The sequence below is a fragment of the Penicillium argentinense genome (genome assembly GCF_028826775.1).
Source record: "Penicillium argentinense strain IBT 30761 chromosome Unknown utg000003l_segment0_segment0, whole genome shotgun sequence".
Classification (NCBI taxonomy): Eukaryota; Fungi; Ascomycota; class Eurotiomycetes; order Eurotiales; family Aspergillaceae; genus Penicillium; species Penicillium argentinense.
In genome coordinates, this window is record NW_026622662.1 from 2057989 (window position 1) to 2077451 (window position 19463).

General features: G+C 52.5%; 7 protein-coding genes across 7 annotated transcripts; 3 read left to right on the top strand and 4 right to left on the bottom strand.

Annotated features, from left to right (window-relative positions):
• Positions 1-249: 249 nt before the first annotated feature.
• N7532_002879 (uncharacterized protein) lies at positions 250-1008 on the bottom strand (the record flags this gene model as incomplete). Its single annotated transcript, XM_056615373.1, has 2 exons — positions 250-608; positions 654-1008. The coding sequence occupies 2 exons, from the start codon at positions 1006-1008 to the stop codon at positions 250-252; spliced, it is 714 nt and encodes a 237-aa protein (XP_056478345.1).
• A 1553-nt stretch (positions 1009-2561) lies between these two features.
• N7532_002880 (uncharacterized protein) lies at positions 2562-3407 on the top strand (the record flags this gene model as incomplete). The annotated part of the gene is made up of 1 exon (XM_056615374.1): positions 2562-3407. One exon carries the CDS (start codon positions 2562-2564, stop codon positions 3405-3407), a length of 846 nt encoding a protein of 281 aa, XP_056478346.1.
• A 353-nt stretch (positions 3408-3760) lies between these two features.
• Positions 3761-5580, top strand: N7532_002881 (nucleobase cation symporter-1 family protein; the record flags this gene model as incomplete). Its single annotated transcript, XM_056615375.1, has 3 exons — positions 3761-3896; positions 3958-4598; positions 4684-5580. 3 exons carry the CDS (start codon positions 3761-3763, stop codon positions 5578-5580), a joined length of 1674 nt encoding a protein of 557 aa, XP_056478347.1.
• Positions 5581-6147: 567 nt separating this feature from the next.
• Positions 6148-7300, bottom strand: N7532_002882 (IPI1/TEX10 family protein; the record flags this gene model as incomplete). Its single annotated transcript, XM_056615376.1, has 3 exons — positions 6148-7058; positions 7116-7188; positions 7253-7300. The coding sequence occupies 3 exons, from the start codon at positions 7298-7300 to the stop codon at positions 6148-6150; spliced, it is 1032 nt and encodes a 343-aa protein (XP_056478348.1).
• A 581-nt stretch (positions 7301-7881) lies between these two features.
• Positions 7882-8868, top strand: N7532_002883 (uncharacterized protein; the record flags this gene model as incomplete). Its single annotated transcript, XM_056615377.1, has 3 exons — positions 7882-8358; positions 8414-8641; positions 8710-8868. 3 exons carry the CDS (start codon positions 7882-7884, stop codon positions 8866-8868), a joined length of 864 nt encoding a protein of 287 aa, XP_056478349.1.
• Positions 8869-10615: 1747 nt separating this feature from the next.
• Positions 10616-13362, bottom strand: N7532_002884 (Nitrogen regulatory protein nrfA; the record flags this gene model as incomplete). The annotated part of the gene is made up of 2 exons (XM_056615378.1): positions 10616-12845; positions 12977-13362. 2 exons carry the CDS (start codon positions 13360-13362, stop codon positions 10616-10618), a joined length of 2616 nt encoding a protein of 871 aa, XP_056478350.1.
• A 299-nt stretch (positions 13363-13661) lies between these two features.
• On the bottom strand, positions 13662-15040 carry N7532_002885 (uncharacterized protein; the record flags this gene model as incomplete). Its single annotated transcript, XM_056615379.1, has 4 exons — positions 13662-13816; positions 13876-14457; positions 14575-14729; positions 14790-15040. 4 exons carry the CDS (start codon positions 15038-15040, stop codon positions 13662-13664), a joined length of 1143 nt encoding a protein of 380 aa, XP_056478351.1.
• Between the last annotated feature and the right edge of the window lie 4423 nt (positions 15041-19463).

A 19463-nucleotide genomic window follows, 5' to 3' on the forward strand; every position in this document is an offset into this window, starting at 1 on the left:
AACTCTTGGTAATCTGATTCCTTTCGAAGAGCACGGGGTTGCGGTAACACATCTCCAAGTTGGCCAAAGGCCATTGTTTGGGGAATAGCACAGAAATTGAACATGTTCTGCTCACGCAGCTGGGCGAGATAGGAAATGACAGTTGTCCGCATGATCAAACGCATTCAATATCATCTGGGAGCTGCAATTCAGAGCGACTTCAATACTTTCAGACTCAAACAGATCTTCGAACCGATCCACGTACTTGGATCACGCCTCTTGAGGCCATAACCGGCGCCCATCGCAGTGATCTTCCCAAACATCACGAATGATATTATTCTTATATAACATCAAGCCCATAGATTTATGTAGATTCGAATCTCCAATCGTGAAATCAACAAACTCGGCCTCGGTGAAAAGACGGGTAAGACCGTCGCCGGCGACATACCAGCAATAGAGATCGTACTCCCCGACAGTCGTGTCGCCTTCCATGCTTTGAATGAAGTCGGCCATTCCATGCCCCATTATTCCAGTAACCTCTCCGATGGCCTTCTGGTAGGCAGACTTCATCTTTTTGAATTCGGCGTTGACGTTGTTAAAGTCCACAAGTAGGTCGCGGTCTTTCTCTTCTGGGCGATTTTCAGTGAATGCCCAGCCATCCAGCTCCAATTAACCCTTGAATTGTACAGATGGAGCTGTAAAGATGGAGCGCTTTCTTCCCACTGGGATCGAGACGTCATCTTCAATAGTATCCAATCCACGCAGTATCAAGTAAAATATGCATATGGGGAGGGCTAGCTCGGGGTGGAGCGCTTCGATGACGGGCCTGAGGCTGCGGCCGGTCTTTCGCAGGTAATCAAAGCAGACTCCCGCTGTTGTAGCTTCGTAGGTGAGACCGTGCTGCAATTGAGAATGATGTGAATTAGTCTGCGAGCTTGCAGGGTAGAGGAACAAAGCAGACAATTGAAGCAATGACCGCAGCTGCTGGGGCCGAAGCGCGAAATAGAGAGCGTCGGAAGCAAGGTCCATGATGGTGGTTGGTGGGGGCGAGACACTGTTGTACGTTCGTTATTCTAGGAAGCCCAAGCAAATAAAGAAAAGAAGCAGTTAAAGTATTCACGTGTCGACGCGACCACAATCCAAATTAATATCTGAAAAACCACATCGGCGAATTGGCGAACTGGAACCCGAAGCAGATTCCATGAAAAAGAAATACACCAGGGATAATCTATTGGGAATTAGGTATTCCAAAACCTATATCGATTTGAATTTTGCGTTTAGTCAAATTGAAACCCTGCGTCTCGGATCGGTGATAGTATTGCAGCTTTCTGTGGCTCTCGTCGGGGTTCGGGTTCGAGAAGTAGGTGAAGCCCGACCAAATATTTCCAGCCGCTTTCCTTGAATGATCGACTATATCAATCAGTCTTGGGATGCAAAATGATCTAGAGAACTTGGATTTACCAGTCTTGAGTTTTCCTACGACCTTTGGCTGGCTAAACCTACACTACTCATTGACCTCATACAGCGCATATTCAATGTTTCATTCTGTACCGGATGTCCGTATCGAATCCCTTTTGGCCACAAATGAGAAACAGCTTCCTAGTTCCAGCACTCCTCGTACTTTGGCTTCTGTCAGCAAGCTTCAGTACAATGGCCTGCTTTGCATCCCTCACACAGGTGGGTGTGGTGAGGACCCTTGGACGTTTTGTTGTTTGTAGGCGGCTCCACATGAATCCCGTTCCATTTTTTGATGCGGTAGGCCACTCGCTCTGCATACGAGTAATCAAGAGTTGGACGGCTTAGCCTGTTGCAGGATCTACATCGTTGATGGTAGACTCTGGCATTGTACATGCCGCCAGGGTACATCCGGATGGTAATGGCGATTTTCTTGCTCGACCATCCATGAGAGCGACAGGCCGTGTTTTGACACTCAAAACGACCCATTATATTAGTGTCGTATGCTTCGCACCATGAGAAGTCGTCGTCTTTTCCATTAAATTCGAAGTGAAGACCCGCCTGCTCCAGCAGATGGGCTACATCGACATTGAGGTTTGGAAACATGGACCATCTATTCTTCGCTTTTGGGGGTCTGGCGGGCATCTTTGACAGTTCACAAGTATTATTTGGAAAATTCAAAGCGATAATTTCTGAAGTCTTGTATGGCGAGAGATAGACTGCAGAGGAGATGGATATTTGAACAGGCCACCTGGGCACAATAATAAATAGTCGATCATAATGGCGGCTTTTGTCAGTGCAAACATTTCATCATTCAACACTGTGAATACACTGTGTAGTGGAAAACATCACGGGTGAGCAACAAAGCCCCTGCATCCCAAAGAAAGTGAAAGAGCTATCTTCTACCATGTTCCATGGGACTCCTTGGGACATCAACTTGTGCCGCATCAAGCGTTGGACCTAGGGAAGCTTGGCGACCATCTGATAAGATCAGGCGATGCTCTCCGCACCCCCACCTTTCCTATCCGCTGTTCCGCCATTTCTTTATTCTCTGCTTCCACCTCGCCAGCACTTCTCTTCGGAGACCATACCGTTATTCTACGTGCATTATAATCTACGGATACATCATGCTTTCTCGGGCGTTTGCTGGGCTTCTCGCCCTATCAGCGCTTCCCATCGCCTCAGCCTCGGCCATTCCGCACGGGCAAGCCATTCTGAACACGGATGAGATCACTAGCTCTCCGTTGCTACAGGAGTCGGAAGCAACCGACGCAAATACCCTCATCCGGCCGACCTGGTTCGAGTCTGCTCTTCTGGCCCGTCGCATGCTGGCCCTCTCGCCTTCGGGGGTGGTATCGACCATCTTCCCCGACCCGATTCCACCTTCCTCACGTACACCTGCCTCGGTCGCAGGCCTCCCTATCGGACTACGCGAGTATATTGCCGACTGTGACACCTCCCTCCCCGAGGATCTCTCGCACGGAGATAACGGGGATCCCACCATCCTCGCTCTGCGCGTCGCAACCACTTTCAAGAACATTGGCGCCGGGTCGAACCTCTCCCTCGAGCTGGACTGGTGGGACCACGTTGATAAGGCCATCCCCGTCTATCCCGGACTTCCCTGGAGCCCTGCAGCGCTGCCTCGCATTACGCTCTTTGGGTATCTCGACCCCTTGCCCCAACTCTCGAATCAAAAGGCCGCCGCGCTCGAAAAGTGTTTCCTGCGGTCGCATCCGGATGCGAAGGTGTGGCTGCCCGGTGCACCTGGTTCACCGCACGCGAGCTTCTGGGCTCGTCTGATTGTCACACAGGTATACTGGATCGGTGGATTTGGTGATGTGCAACAAATCGGATGGATGAACGTGACGGAGTGGAAGGGGATCGGGCGGTGGGAGAGTGCAGCTGGCGTGGGAGACGGACGAGGATGGGAGGACGTGCGACTGCCGGGAGAGAAGAGTGAAGATAGCATCTGAACAGATACAGAGTGCCGAGACGGGACTCTTGCTAGTCGATTAGGCGAGGCTGCCACTGTCAGGCCAGCACAGAATACGAGCGATAGCTGCAGGGCGCCTTCCTTTCATTCGGCTGCTGTTATCAGCGCCTGCAGGGCTTATCATCTTATCTCGGCATCATCAACCGTCTCGGGGCGCGTTGGGAGCTGCATGCTGGCTGTATTTTGGTCTTCTGCTTTTATTTTTGCTTTTGCTGCTGTTCCTGCAACACCCCTGCGTTGAGAATGCAACGGCATTTCATACCGTTCTCGCTCCACTCCATCTACTAGACTCGGATCCAGACCTCCCCAGTAGCTCTTAAATCAACCTGAAGCATGGGTTTCTCCCGGCCTCACCTCCGGGTCGCACAGGACCGGTCGGCCTTCGCAGAAGGTAATGCGCGCTGGACAAACCGAGACCTTGATCCAGTACCACGACTCGGTCGCAAGTGGGGGGTTTCTAGCTTGATAGGTGCTGTCTCTCTTATGGATCGACATAGATGTGTCGTAAACGTCCTCTAACCCATCCCTAGCTTACTGGATCTCCGATGCATTCAACGCAGCGACATGGCAGTTTGCCAGCAGTATCATTGCCGTGGGCCTGACCTATCGCGAGGCTCTCGCCATCGTGGCCATCTCATTCTTCATCATGTCCTTCGTCATTGCGGGCAATGGCGCGGTCGGTGCCATCTACCACGTCCCGTTCCCAGTCATCGCTCGCGCGAGCTGGGGCTTCTGGGGCTCCTATATTGCTATCATATCACGACTCATTCTTGCCATTTTCTGGTTTGCTATTCAGGATGTCAACGGCGGAAACGCCGTGCGGGTCATGATCGGCGCCATCTGGCCCAGTTATCTGACGATACATAATGGTATCCCTGAATCGCAGGGGATCACGACCAATGGCATGGTTGCCTTCCTGATCTTCTGGATTGTTCAGTTCCCTTTCCTCTGCATGCATCCGAATAAGCTGCGATGGCTGTTCACTGTCAAGTCGGTGCTGGTCCCCATTGCCTGGATCGCCATCCTCGTCTGGGCCTTTGTCGCTGAGAAGGGTGGCGGCGGTGTTTTCGAGCAGCAGCGGTCGTCTGTGTCGGGGTCCAAATATAGCTGGCTGTTTCTAGCCAACATGACCAGTGTCCTTGGGAACTACGCGACACTGAGCGTCAACCAGGTAAGTTGGGGGAAGGTCTCCACTCCCAGCTTAAGCTTAAATCTTAAAATAACCCCCAGCACAAGCTAACAATCACCAACGCTAGTCTGATTTCTCGCGCTACTCTCGCGTCAGTCCTCGTTGGCAGCTTCTCTATATACCCATGCTGCCAATCGTGTTCACTTTCATTTCTTTCATCGGCATTGCTGCCTCGTCAGCCGGCCAAACACACTATAAGCTTGCCGAGATCCCGTGGGATCCCATGGTCCTCATCAGTCTCTGGCCAAATCGGGCCTGTCGCTTCTTCGGCGCCTTTTCCTTCGCGCTGGCATCACTGGGGGTCAACATATCCGCGAACTCTTTATCTGCCGCGAACGACTTCACCGCGCTTGGCCCGAAAGTCCTCAATATCCGCCGCGGCCAAATCCTGTGCGCGCTCCTCTCATGGGTGCTCGTTCCATGGAAAATCCTTGAGTCTGCGGGCAACTTTCTCACTTTCATGTCCGCTTACGCCATATTCCTTGGACCTATTGCTGCAATCATGCTTTTTGATTTCTGGGTCATCAATAGCCGCCGGTACGATTCTCTTGCGTTGTACCAGCCCCGTAATCCAATCTACCGGTACACTTGGACCCTTCCAGGGTGTTCTGGTCGCTCTCTATCGGGAGTCAACTGGCGAGCTCTGATTGCTTTTATCGTTGGTGTGGCGCCCAATCTACCTGGTCTGATCAATGCAGTGAATCCGAAGATTGATGTTGGAGTTGGCGTGCATCCTTATCAATTCGGCTGGCTGCTCGGGTTCTTCTCGACTGCAATTGTTTACTTAGGCTTGTCCTGGGGTTTCCCTGCCACAGAAACCAAGGTCGACCGTGCCATATTGCCCGAAGAAATATACGACGCGAATAATGTGGTCGAGGGATTGGAGACAGATAGTGCGGAGCGCATGGAGACTTCCATGACGGAGAAGACTCACGATAAATCTGATTCTGGGAAAGTCGTTTAGCGGGTCTTACAGATCCAATGCTTGTTTTCTGAGTTCTTATAATGTTTACGCTATGAATTTGACGAATGGATGATTGAGAGAGCAAGTTTGTTTCGCTGTACATGGTATGCATTTTATACGGGTATCTTTGTCCGTGCTACGGACCAGTCAGGCGGCGCACCCTAAGCCTAGCTGTAGACTTGAGTACAGTTATATACATTGGGTGCCGTAGTTGGTTCTTTGCAGCTCACATCTTTGGAACGAGACAGCACGACCCAAAGGTCAAAGAAACTGCGGGATCCATCCTCCGCCGAATCAAGTGCCTGAACTTGCTCATAATGTCGACGGTTGTTAAGTATTGCTCTATTTCAGAGCCGGCCTCGCCACAATAGCAATCGTTGGAGGATAGTCGGCACATCCAAATACCTGATGTAGAAGGGTTCGTTTGTATCGCCCTACTACCCATATATCGCCGGGACTGATACAGGACTTCTAGGCATTGGTCAGTCGTGACCAATGTCACAAGAACTTCATGGCCATCTCATCGAGGGCAAATGAATCGTAATAGCTCCACGTGGATATGAGATCTCATGGCCCTGGTCCATACGAGATCGCCTCTTTGAGAACCTTGGTCACGCCAGATGAGGCACGGCCCAACTCTCCACCTTCCTCTCTAGCACTTTTCAGTCCACGCTCGATGGCTGGAAGGAATCTGCTGGAAAAGACACGGTATCGATCTTCGCGGGTCTCATACATTTCACCCTCTTCATCGCGCGGCTGCCCAAATAGGTTCAGGTATGCGTATGGTGTGGAAGACTCGGAGATCATGTGATGACCCGTCTCACATAGGGGAAAGGACCATGAATCGGCAAAATAGGCCTGCCCAGAAAGTTCGTCATCCGCCTCACCGGGCTGTCCGATTCCGGCTCCGAGGAAGTCTGCCAGAGCGCCGAGCACTTTCACCATGGAGCGACCTTGGCTTCCGGACTTGCCGAACGAAGCACGGCTTGATGACCATCGTGATGATTCCTCCGTGTGCCATCCCAACACGGATAGAAAGCAATTGAGTGTTTTTATCCACCCGCCCGCGCAGGAAACGACCTGCTCCCCAGCTGTCTCGACCATCCAGGAGAGAATTTCGACTGCAGATACACGGATGTCTGCGGCCAGATGTGTCATTCCGGCTCGGATGTAAGGAAGAAGCTGAGCGACATGGTCTGAGACATCATTTTGGGGTAAGGTACGAAGGAGTTTGAGGAGCTGAATGCGAACGTTGCTGTTCCCGTCCAGTATGAGCGGGAGGAGGGAAGGGAGCATGACGCTCACGGGCTGAGGGAGGCTGGAGTTGACGGGGCGGGAAGCGATCGAGGTGGTCAAGTGTGCGAGGGAATCACGGCGCTGGTTGTCGGATTTGGATGAAAGGAGCGAAATGTGATGCGCAAATTGGCTATTGGAAGAGGGAGCGGCGACATGAAGTGATTGCTGGTTGAGGACAATTGCTGCAGCACGCAGGTTAGAAAAGAAATCGACAACTCAAGAGGCCTGGAAAACTGTACCCTTTGATCGGAAGCTGGTGTCTGTGTAGTTCTCCGGCTTTGCCTTCGCCTTGCCGACCTTCAGTTTCGGTTTCTGCGAGAATCAGTCAGTTTTTTTTTCCTTTTTGCGGCATTGTAGCAACACCCGTTAAACCAACCTGAAAGTCCTTTTGTTTCTCCTTCTTTCGTTTGGCGCTGGAACCCATGGCTGCGGTTTTTGTCGTTGGTGGAAACGTCTGAGCCGCGGAGCTTTTTTTTAGAATGGGGATCCCACGTGATTTTACGCATCGCCTCAGGCACTAACATGCCGAAAGAGGAAATTGGATTAAGTACTGTGAGGATACAACATCAGAGCTGAATTATGGGCAATAATATTCGAATAGTAGCTCAATTAAAGAGAAACAGAACAATTTGATAGACTTCCAGTTGATTTGTCCCCTTCAAATGCACACCACCGAAGGATTGCCGCCGCGTTGCAAATGTATTTTACCGTCGCATACTTCTGATAATATCATTTCGTCGCGAGCCTGCCAGAGCGTTGATTGTTCCTAAAACCTTTTTGAAGTATGGTGGACTACTGAGGCGCCTTTTCCCCAATGGCAGCATTTTAGCAGGAGCTATACTTTCCTGACATAGACTAGTGGGGTGCTGTTGCCTCAATCGGAGTGAAATCAACGGAGCAAGCGCGAGGGCGGATCATCAACACAGCTCCACCACAGCCTTGAAACATTGGCATCGGTCCATTCCCACCAACAATCGAAATCACCTAAGCGCGGCTTCTCCTGACATGCCTATTTTTAACCCACAATCCTGGGGAATGCCCCTTCTGACGCTCCCCGACACCCCACTCTGGACGGACCCCAATCCCTTCATCTGGACGGGCTATCGACCAGAGTCGCGATCATGGACCCGCTGCTTCGCCTCCTGGTTCTACAGCCACAATGAGACCGGCAATATCTACTCACACCTCCTTCCCGCAGTATTTCTTGCTGCAACTTTGCTTCTGAGTGTATCCGCGGGGACTCGCTTCGATACGCACACCCTGGATGGCTCTGTCGTGGGCTTCCAGCTCGGCTCGGCTCTGCTGTGCTTGTTCCTGTCGACGATGTACCATACGCTACTAAATCACTCGTCCTCGGTCTCGCGGCGCTGTCTGCAGCTTGATTATGTCGGCATTTTGGGGCTCATCCTGGGGAATTTAGCCAGCGGTTTGCATTTTGGGTTTTATTGTGCGCCCACTCTCAGGAATGTATACTGGTCGATGGTGAGTCCAAGTCTCGTCTTCAGAGTCGTCAAAACAGTTACTAAAATGTGGTTAGATCGCTTGTGGATGTGCAACAACCGCAGTAATCCTCCTCAGCCCATGGTTCTGCGACGAAGAATGGCGGTCTTTGCGCCTGTTCAGCTGCATCGCCATCGGGTTGTCGGCCGTTGCACCTATCAGCCATGCGGGGTATCTCTGGGGGTATGATTACCTGCTCGGTATTGGAGTCCCGTATTATCTCCTCGAGGGGGTGTTGCTCTTGGTTGGCTGTTTCGTTTTCCGAGTGAGTACATGGCCTGCCTTGTCTTGGCTTTGCATCTGGACCGCTGAGACAGGCTAACATCTTTTCAGACCCGAATCCCCGAGTCCTTCTTCCCAGGCCAGTTTGATATATGGGGGCACTCGCATACACTTTGGCATATCTTTGTGGTCCTCTCTATTGTTGCCCATATTGCAGGGCTGTCTCATGCAGTGAACTATATCCATCAATCTGCGCTATGCCGAGGATAACACGGAGGGAAGGGGCGCCGTATGATATTGAAACTTGAAGGTTCTGTATTCTTCCGTATCAGACTGTCACTCCTCTTTTTCAAATTGATTGTATTTCTCAGTGTTCCAGAGTTCATTCCCCGAAATTACCAGTAGGTACTCATACATCAATCGGCTCTTAGTTCGGTCACACAAAGAAGCTGTTTCAGGTCACAACAGCGAAGCTCACCTTTTGAGCCCCCTCCAAGCGCCTTAGCAACCATCTCATATGCTGACGATAGAAGCGACTTGCCCTGTTCCTGTCCCGCCTGGGTACTCATCTCGTTGTATTGGTGGCGCAGACCACTCGGGACGTCTGACATGCGTCGGGAAGTTTTCTTCGTATCTCCTGCCAAGGAAGAATATACATGATGAGTATGCGATCCATGGTACAGCTGGGGACCTCGGAGAACTACCTGGCTCAAAGGCCCAAATGCTAGCAATTCTTTCTCGGGAATTGCTGGCAGATTTGTGGTGTTGGGTAGCGAAAGTGTCTTCTTTGCTTGCGTCTGCAGACGGAGGCTCGAATGTCTCTAAGTCAAGTGAGATTATGCAGCCAAGCTGGAGGCATGGTGTTCAAGGGTGCAATATACCGTCGGTACTAGAGACATCGCCCTGGGATTGTCAATCTTTTAAACTGGTATAGTGTTTTTTTCATCAAAGGGTGTGTACCGCAGATCCGGACATTCTGTAACAAAAGATATGAGCAAAGGTGTTGCCAGGGTGAGGTGCAGTGGACGAAATAAAGAATCAGTCGAGTAGTCAAAATGTCCGAGTTAGAATTAACTTCCTTTTTAAGCGGGTTGATCTATCGTCGCCATGACGTGAATTCTCTTACCATGGATAATATGGGGGAGCGATACAAGGGTTGTTTATCAAGTCACAATGATGTCAGTCGGGTATAAACAACCCACTGCTCATTGTTTTGCCTACTACATTAATGTATTATCTCGGCTTCGAAAACACGTTCGAAAACACTTTCGAACGTGGACTGTCCTTAGCACAGGTGTCTATTTCGGTAGACATTCGCCGTCATTGATCAGTGACCAGCGAGGCTCTCAAAGCAAAGTGTGCCCGTACTGGCGATGCTTCCATATGTGATATGGCCGGTCAGGCGTCCTACGCTCCGTTCGGTGTTATTATCGAGGAAACTTTGAGAGGTATGTCAGGCAGAACACAAATTCAAGCAGCTCTGAAAGCCCATCGTATGCTTAGATCTCAGAGTCGAGTTAAGTAATGTCATAACAATCATGATCAAATTCAAGTCTAAGAAAAACATAAGTGCCAACACATCGGGCGTGCTCAGCGCAAACAAAATAAATAGTAAAGTCGAACGTCAAATCGAGGAAAGATGAAGATGAGGAATAAAAAACAGACGAGAGATGCGCACTTCTGCCCGGCCCCGAGCTGCACATAAGAAACACAGCTTTAAAAAAAAATGTCAGGACAGAACAATCAGCTCGGAACCGGACAGACGCGATTGTATCAATCAAATCAGACAGATCATCAGAAGTCACGTAACGATAAGAGGACAAAGCGGGAGAAAGAATCATCGGTTCGGTAGGAAGAACGGGGCGTACGAGTGCGGGTCATAATGTCAATGGGACCACCGAAGGAGGACATTGTTCGTAAATAAGTGAGATTAGAGAAGTGGTGACCAGCCTCCGTCACATCGAGATCTCGACAAAGGAAATGATGCCCGTAGAATATAAAAGCAAGGAAAAGTCGTTCAGAGACTCATGGTGAGCCATTCCCATTCCTGGCTTGCACCCTGACCACCTGCAATACTGTGGTTGGCCGGGTTGGCAGCAGCCGGTGGCATGGCAGGTGCCAATGGCACCACCTTGGATCGACTGGCGGGCGCGTTGGCCCTGGGGCTCTCCTCGGTATCCTGTTCGGGGCCCGCGGGGGCCTTTTCGAGACGGCGCTGCCGTCTGGGGGCCACTTGCACTCCGGCACGAGCCTGAGCAACACCAGCTGGGGGACCGGTCTTTGGCGGGGCGGCGGCGATGGGGACCACACCAGATTTGCCCATGCTGGATCCTGCCATCGCTGGCGGTGACTCAGGGGCGTTGTTACTGGGGGAGCGAGAGGCGGCTACGATGGCCGCGCTGGCGGATGCCTGCTGCACCGAGTTCTTGCGGGAGGACTTCTTCGACGAGCGCGAGGCGCCGACAGCCAAACTGTTAGCGCTACTGCGGTTCCGCTTCTTGATGACATCAGTCTTCAGAGAGAGCGGGCGAACCACACCGTGTAGCTTCAAGAACAAGCCACAGGCGTTGCAAAGTGGCTGGCCTTCAGGGTTACGGCGCCAGAGAGGAGTGGTCTGGGTGAAGCAGTTGGTGCAGGTAGTCGGCCCCGCGTTTGGATCGCCGTTCTTGGAGCCACCAGGGCTGGCGGGTCGAGAGGGCACCGCGCTGCTGAGACCGGACTCGGGGGGCGTGCTGGGGGAAGGATGGTTCGTAGGCGGGCCACTAGTCGTTCCGTTCATGCTCTGCCGGAGCAGCTGCTGCGCGTTGGGGGTAGATGAAGTACGGGCAATTTTTTGTTGGCGGTCGCGATTACGCACATCACTGACCGAGGCGGCCGACCCATGTCCACGGCCCAAGCTGGTACCGTGCTGCCACTCAGCAGGGCCATCAATCATGTCCGTCGAGCCAATAGTGACATGTTTCCGGTGATGACCACTAAAGCCTGGCAGAGACTGCACAGATCCGGGGAATCCTGTGTCCCAGTTCAGGCCTGTGTTCATGTCGCTGACATCGTCCATGGAGGCGAAATCGTTGGGCATGGCGATGCCACCACGCTCAAAGCTGTGGTCGTCATCCTCATTGTCCGAATCACCTCCAAAGGTGAACATACTGCCGGAGGGCGCGTTAGTGGAATACTCGCCACCGCCAAGAACTTGCGTCGGATCAACGTGTTGCTGGGACATAGAGAATCCAGCCGAGTGCATCGCCGTTGGTGGACCGCTCGTTGCTGATTGGTACTCGCCGTTGGCTGAGTTGAAAAGGTGGCGGGGTTGCAGGGATGCCGACAAGTTGGACGACCGCTGCTGGATATAGTTAGGGATGCGGCGGTGGGCTTGGGAATCGACCGAGGGCGCATCGTTGAAGAACATAGACTGCTCCCCCTCGTATATGGGCTGAGGGGTCGAAACGGCGGACTGGTAACCCGATGGCGGCGGGGAGAAGAACTCGGTGGAATTCAGTGACGATGCGAGTGGGGTCTGAGCATACAGACTAGAGAAGGGGTTGCTGGCGGTCATGGGAGAGTCGGATGGGGAAAAGGTGAAGTGCTGCTGATACGGACCAGCCGAGTGGATGCCGGTTTCTTCGCCTACCCCAAAGGTGTCGAGGCCGAAGGAAATGCCCGAGGCCGTATGGTGATGCTGATGGCGCCTAGGACCTCCACCAACGCTGCCGTTTCCAGGCATCGCGAAGGCCGAAGGTTGATCGAGTGAGTAGTCCGGCAAGCCGGCTGTCAACTCAGAGTGATGGGCCATCATGGCGTTCGATACGGGCGGCACTTGAGGGGAGGCATCCGCGGGTCTCTTACGAGTGGGCACGGCGAGACCGGCAAAGAACTGACGCTCGTCGACGCTGGTTTTGCGCACTCTACGAGGCACGTAACCAAACTCGCTGTTCTTGCGCTGGTCCTGCGGCGGATGCGGGAAAGAGGCTGCGGCGGCCGAATCGACTAGGTGTTGCTGGTCCTTGCGGGACTTGATGGGGATGGACGACGTCGGCGTAGCCGTGAAATGGCGGTCAACCGCTGGATGCGAAGAATAGTCGACAGGTGAGTCAAAAGGCACGATGAAATCATCCAGGTTCATCGCATCGGGGTTCGCTTCCAGATTCATTTGGTCCTGGGGGGATGTCGAGTCCTGGTCGGACAAACGCAGCTGCGCGATGCCGCTGGGAGCGGGGCTTTCCTCGTTTTGGTTGTGCGCTTGTGTCCTGCAGGTTAGGTGAGCAACGTGCCCGGACGGTAGGGGGAAATCCGGAGATCGATCTCGCTCGGGTCCCAGAAGACCCTTGGAGATGCAAGAGAAAAAAAAAAAAAGAGTCTAAATCAAAAAAGGACTTACTGAGACTTCTGTGACTGCTGAGCCCGCTGTTGCTGTTCCTTGCGTTTCAAACTCATGGCCATCATCCGCCAGGTCAGATTCTCCATCCGCTCCTGGTTCGGCAGTTGAGATTTGGTGCGCGTGTAGAGCCTCCAGATCTGGGCGGCCAGCGGATCTTGTTTCTGGAGCTCATCGGGGTTATCGCTACCGCGCTGGGCACCGGTCTTCCACTCCGGAAAAATGGGATCTTGAAGGAAATTGTCGTTGTTGTTGGATCCGGTCGGACTGAAGGGCGAACCGAAGGAGAGGTCATCGGACATGATGTGGGCGTCGTGGTCGATGCCGAAGAAAGACGCGGCGTTCTGCGGTCGGGCGGCCCCATGCCCTTCATGATTCATGCCCGCCATGAGTGCGGGCTGGAGGTTGGCAGAGGAGGGGAAGAGGAGATGGGATGAATCAAATGGTTCGAATTGGAATTCCCCCGTACCCGCCGTAAACGAGACCCTTGTCGACGAGGCGATCGAGGAACGAGGCGATTGGCAGGATGGCGCAGCCCGCGACCAGGGTCAGCACTGGCGGCGACGTCAGTACCGATCGGCTGGCCTGCTAATAGAGGAGAGAATTGAGTCGAAAGCACTCACAATGAGCCGGTCCAATTCCGGAGTGGTGCACTCTTTGCTTTCTTTCTTGAGTCGTGGAGGGGGGGCTAGACCCTCCAAACGCTCATGCCCCGAAATGCGATTGCGAAGAGGGTGTGCGTGAGAAGCGAGGGGACGCGGGCGTCGAGGTTCGCGGTGTTGGACGAAGACGGAGGCTCCAGACGGAGGGCGAGGGCGATGAGGCACGAGGAGGGAGGTGGTCCTGTCGACCACGGAAGAATGGGGGAGGAAGAGGCCGATCGAGGGAAGGTGATACCTTACGGTCGTGCTGGGCTGCTTCTGGGGATATTTCCATACGGTATGCGTGTATTACCCGTACGGAATTACACCCCACGCCTGGCGCACCGCACCGATTTACGGCGCTTCCCTCGACTAACTGCACTTTGCTACTATCACCGTCGTAAAGTACGCCGACGCAAACTACATGATTCACGCCGACGCCACTGCCGACTAGTCGCGATGCATGGCATCCACGAATCGGCAGGCGTGGATTTGAGGCTAAAGGGCCGACGACGAATGCTTCATTTGCGACAGCGCAGGCCTCGCATGGCCCGTTGTTCTCTCGACCTGAAGGGCCGTCGGGGAAGAGATCTAGGCTTCGGCCCGAGTCCGAGTGGGCATCGAGACGGGGTCGAAATACAGCTGGAGTACTTTGCACGCGACAACCTACGGAGAAGAGTACGACTGCCAGTACTAGCACCATTGGAAACTCCGGGTAGCCAGAATCAGCGTTCCAGGCGTTCGACTGCGCTCGGAGCAGCGACCAGATACAGGTGGATCCGGTGGGACCGGAGCGAATTGACCGGTCCGCACGTTCACAGCTCGTGGGAATGCGGTTCACGTCTGATTTTCCAGCCAAACAAAGCAGCCATGCCGCCGTTGGAGGGATTGGTATTATGTATGCTATGCTGTAGAAGATGATCTATACTTCCCGCCGGACGCCTTCTTTCTGCCGCATACCAGCGAAGTCGCCGGGGATGCGCCGAGAGATAAGGAATGTTCTTCGGGGCTTCGTGCTGACCGCGAGGCTCCGCAATATAGTCCTTAGTGTGTTTAGTACAGGTAGTTCCACTCTGGCGGTTTTTCGAGCGGTGGTGCTGGGTGTGCTGGGAGCCCTAAGCAGTCGCAGTACGAAGTAGTGAGTTGCGAGCACTCACCGGCCATCCCTACATTACCCGAGACGCGTATCGAACGGTAATCCACCGCCCGCCCGCCGCTGCTCGTCACAGTCTTTCCGGCCTGGCCGTCTTGCCACCGTCGGTTTCCCCATCGGCCCTCCAAACGATGGGTCCTCTTTTCTTCCGGAGATACTCCGCTTTGCGCCCAGCCAACCATCGTCCATCCCAGTTGAGGCCCAATTGCATGCGACCAAAAAAAGACAGGACATCGTGTGAGATGGGGTTTGGATATCCTCGAATCTCTCCATGTGGGGAGTGTCATCGTCTGAATCGAGGAACCTCTCAGGGCGACAACATCTCAAATCCGGTCGCTCGACACATTTGTTCGGGCCCCACAGCTCCACCCTGGGGCATGACAAGATAAGCCCGGGTGATAAGAGCGAATCCAACTGCTAATTAGCCATGGTCATGTTGATAGGCGCGCAGATCGACCGAGACAGGTCTGCATGGCACTGCCAGCTCCGCTGCGCCGCCGGTATAGCGTCGCCCTGGGCCTGCCCATGGACATCCTCTCTGGAGGTGGAGCAGCATGCAGTATTCGATCTTATCTGGACGCCTTCAGGGCATGATTCGTAGGTCGCTGGTCCTTGCCCTCCGTCGATGGGTCCTCTGGTCTTGTGCGTGGGGTGCGGTCGTGCAGCGATGTCATCTATCGCACACGGGATGTCCCCGGTTCATCCCGCCACGCAGATAAAACCCCCAGCTCAATCAGCAATCCATCAGCAATTGGATGGATAATATAGGAAGCCCCCCTGAATAATAATTGCCCGCGGTGGGCCGTGGCGTACTGCAGCATGTGAGTTGGCGTCGAGGGACGTACTTTTGTTGGTTGGTCTTACCCCCTGCTCAGTGGGGGGCAGGCCAGGGTGGTTGTCAGAGAAAGAGAGAGAAAGGAGGGGGTGAGGAGAGGGGGTCTGAATTTTTCAATCGCCTTCTGCGGTTATGGGTGAAATCGCTTTGCGCCAGCGAGGAGTGACAGGTCCATATGAGAGATGGATTCTCCTGCGTTGCGAGCGTGGAGGAATGAAATCGACACTGCGCATATGTACCTGCTGGTAACATCCGGGGCACCCGAATCCCTGGCCCGTTGCGCTCGACACTTGGTGGTTTTGACAGAGGCCAAGTGGTGAAGACTGCCAGACTTTCCAAGCCGCTGTCGAGGCTCGCTCGCGGATTTCCAGTGACTCTCGAATCCGGGGACTCAGAATCCAAACCGGCGGCAGTGATGGCTGGGACAGCGCTATATATGTCGCAACGGAGCGTGTGGTTATCACCCCACGGCGTTTCGATAAGGCGTGAACCTACTCTGCCCAACTGCAACGTTGAGCGATCCGACATGCACCGACTCGGGCCTGGTCAATGTCCAGATAAGTTTGCATATCTCAGATAACGCCCTGGGGGACGATCACGACAGACTCTGGCCAAAGAATAGGGTCGTTATCTCCTGACGTGTCTGACTTTTTAGGGGTGGTCCAGTGGAATGTGGTGATTCCACTGGATCCCTGCAGTGAGGCGTCAAGGACTCCCTTGTTAGCCATAGAGAATAGCCATAGAGAACCCAGGGCTCGTCTACACCGCCGCCTATCTCCAGGTTTCAACCCCAGGATTGGGCCTCCGACGGATTCCCCGGGTGATCCTCCATGGCGTAAATGCTCATTCCTCAACGGAACGGGTCTTATCTTCCCGATCCGATCCCGGCGTTTCATGGGTTAAATTCAGTTGGTAGGTTGTGCAGATATGGGGATTTCAGATAATCCATTTCGATGTGTCTTCACGAGAGTAGAGATATCAAGCCCTTTAGCCCGCCATTGGAAAAATTCTTTCGTATCTACCGACATGTCTGTCTCACGACACGCCATGGGATTCACCGGTTGCGGTAGCACTGGAGAGATGCGCATGGACGAGGGCAACGGTCCAATAACACCCGAACAAATGATGAAACTTCAGCCTGACGCCATCGACTTGGTCGGCGTTGAGCCTCTTGGGGCCTCTTGAATGGTCGTGGAGCCTCGATAAACAGCATCATCTTAATCTCCTCGGAGAAACACAAGCAGCTTCATAGAACGGGTGTCTCTCATAGGATCATTGACGGCCTCTATCATGCCGTCACATTCACACTCCGGAGACTGGCTGCCACTTGGGCCCCTTGCGGGATAAGCAAATGCCCAATCTACGTGTAATAGAGCTGATACTTGACAGGGATGCGATTCATTCTCGCCCACAGAGGCGATATCTCGAGGGGTCCGATTCCCATTGCTTAATTTGCACCTTGCTCAATGGTATTGTCCTGCTACTTGCCACTTCGGGGATGCTCTCGGATAGGCAGGTGACTGTAACTCAGTTGATTTCATTGACATCAGAACCCCGAAGATGGAACTCTCTCGCCCGACCAAGAAAAGGCACGGTGCAGCACGCGGTGCTACCAAGGCTGCCCGAGGGCTCAGACGGAATTGTACCGATGCCGGGAGCAGGGGCCAGATTGGCCAAAGCGATCATCACACCGCCGAAATTGCCCCAGAGCTATGGCTGCATTGAGTATTGATGAGCTATAGTCGTCATGGCATTAAACCTGCCCTCAAAAAAACAAGGGTAGTTCGCATTAGACAGGGCAAGTACCCCGACCGAGGACGAGGCATTTGAGTTCTAACGGGGTTGGACTGTTGGGAGTGTGGCAGTGTTGCTATCTGCAATTAACTTTCCGCTATTTTCAGGAGAACCCAACACGTCATCTGCCTGGATTCATCTGCCTGGATTGCTCTCGAACGCCCTCTTATCAGGCGTTGAGCTGTTAGCAACTGTTAGGTTGAAGAGACCATGACGTCGCATACCGATGAGGGCCGATACGTGGAAGTTAAATCGGTTAGTAGAGAGGGTATGTCGCCTTCAACTGGAATTATTATCATGCCAGGTAACTCTTGACATCGGGTGTGGTCATCAACACTGCGACAGGCGCATGGCGACGTCTGGTAGTCTCTTTTCCTGCAATTCCTGCAATTCCTGGTGTGAAATTTAAGGCTGGGCTGACCAGGACAATACACTACGACTATTGCCTAATAGTCCCCGTCGATCATAGCCAGTAACCTGCTAACACTTCGCAGCACCAACTATTGAGGTTACAAGGCTGAATGGAGCCGTCAAATGCATACTGCAGGGAGAGGACAGTCTTTTCCATCCAATGGTTCACGGTGTTTGACGGCGGTGCTCCAAATGCGACTACAATTTGAACTAGCGAAATGAGGTTCAATACACACTATATATCTGATCTCGTGATGTATGGTGGCAGCTCTCGAAATATACAAGAGGACCATCTACTGCTATGTCTATCGAGCTCAAGTTCTTTGACCTTTATGAAGTGTTACGTTGGATCTTTCCACAAGCATCCCATCATTGATCGAAAATTTGGTTATCATACCATGAGCGTCAAAATCAACGTCAGTCAGTGATGTAACTGATGCGACAAATCGCCCAACGTCGAATGACCCACATCCACGTGAGTTCGATAGGGCAAATATTCAAACCCTGGTGCTTTGGAAAGCGAAAGCCCACGGTGCCACACTAATCAGCATTAACAGCAAAAAATACAATAAAGTACTCATGATGAGTCACTGGATCGGAATATAGAAGAACAATGATAAGTGGTATCCAATGCATAACAACACTGTGAAGAATTAAGAGGCAATTTTGATTGTTCAATAAGCACATTTCACATTGCTGTCGTCGAGATCATGGGCTATATTGGCACCCACCTCGTCCTACGTGGCAGAATTTCTCGGATAATTGAGTCTCATATTTTTTGACATAGTGCAGGCAGGTAATTGAATCAAAGTCTTATCTTGCCCCGACAAATCCCCATGGCACGATGGTAGGAACTTCCGAAGCTTTTTGCATGTCAAACGAAACGCAAGTATCTATGTCCCCGCTTTCTGCTTTCCCGCCAGCTCCAGCGGATAGTAGCGAAATTGCCCATTATCCCTGAATTTTGAACCTTGAAAGTGACGAGACTCATACCCTGAGGAGACAAAGGGTCAAAGTTCAAATCCGGGATGTATTCTTATCTGAGACAATGACGGGATCGAAAACCCTACGCTTATTCCCCGTGATACAGATTCGATTGTTTCCCGAGTTTTTCTATCACCGAGTAGAGAACGAGATCAGCCAATATGTTCAAAATGTGGTCAATTCCGAGCTTAGCAAGGTTCCCTAGCAATGATTTGTGACGACCCTTCAGATGAATACCTAAGACCCTCGCAAGTAGGACGACGATAATTCGGGTCCGGATCTACTAATATTCCGGCGCGGCGGGAATATGGTTCCTCGGAGATATTTAGCCAATCAATTATTATCGTCCGATGTACTCTTTTTGTCTGGAAGTACTGCACACGGCCTTATCCTACATACTGTAGATTCCACTAATGGCAATTCAGGCGAGGTGCTTTTTACGAGGAATTCATATCTGACTTTGAGTATCGTATGATTGGATTTAATTGACCTCTTATCTTTCCGGCATGGCAGGTGATAGTGGCTGGTACTGTATGCATCACAAAAAGGGCGTGAGAATGAACAGAAGAAGAGAACAAGAAAAGAAAGGAAATCTATAGAGTGCCCGAAACAAACTTCTCCAATTGCCACGCGACACGATTCGTACCACATGTGCCTCGAATGCCACGTCCC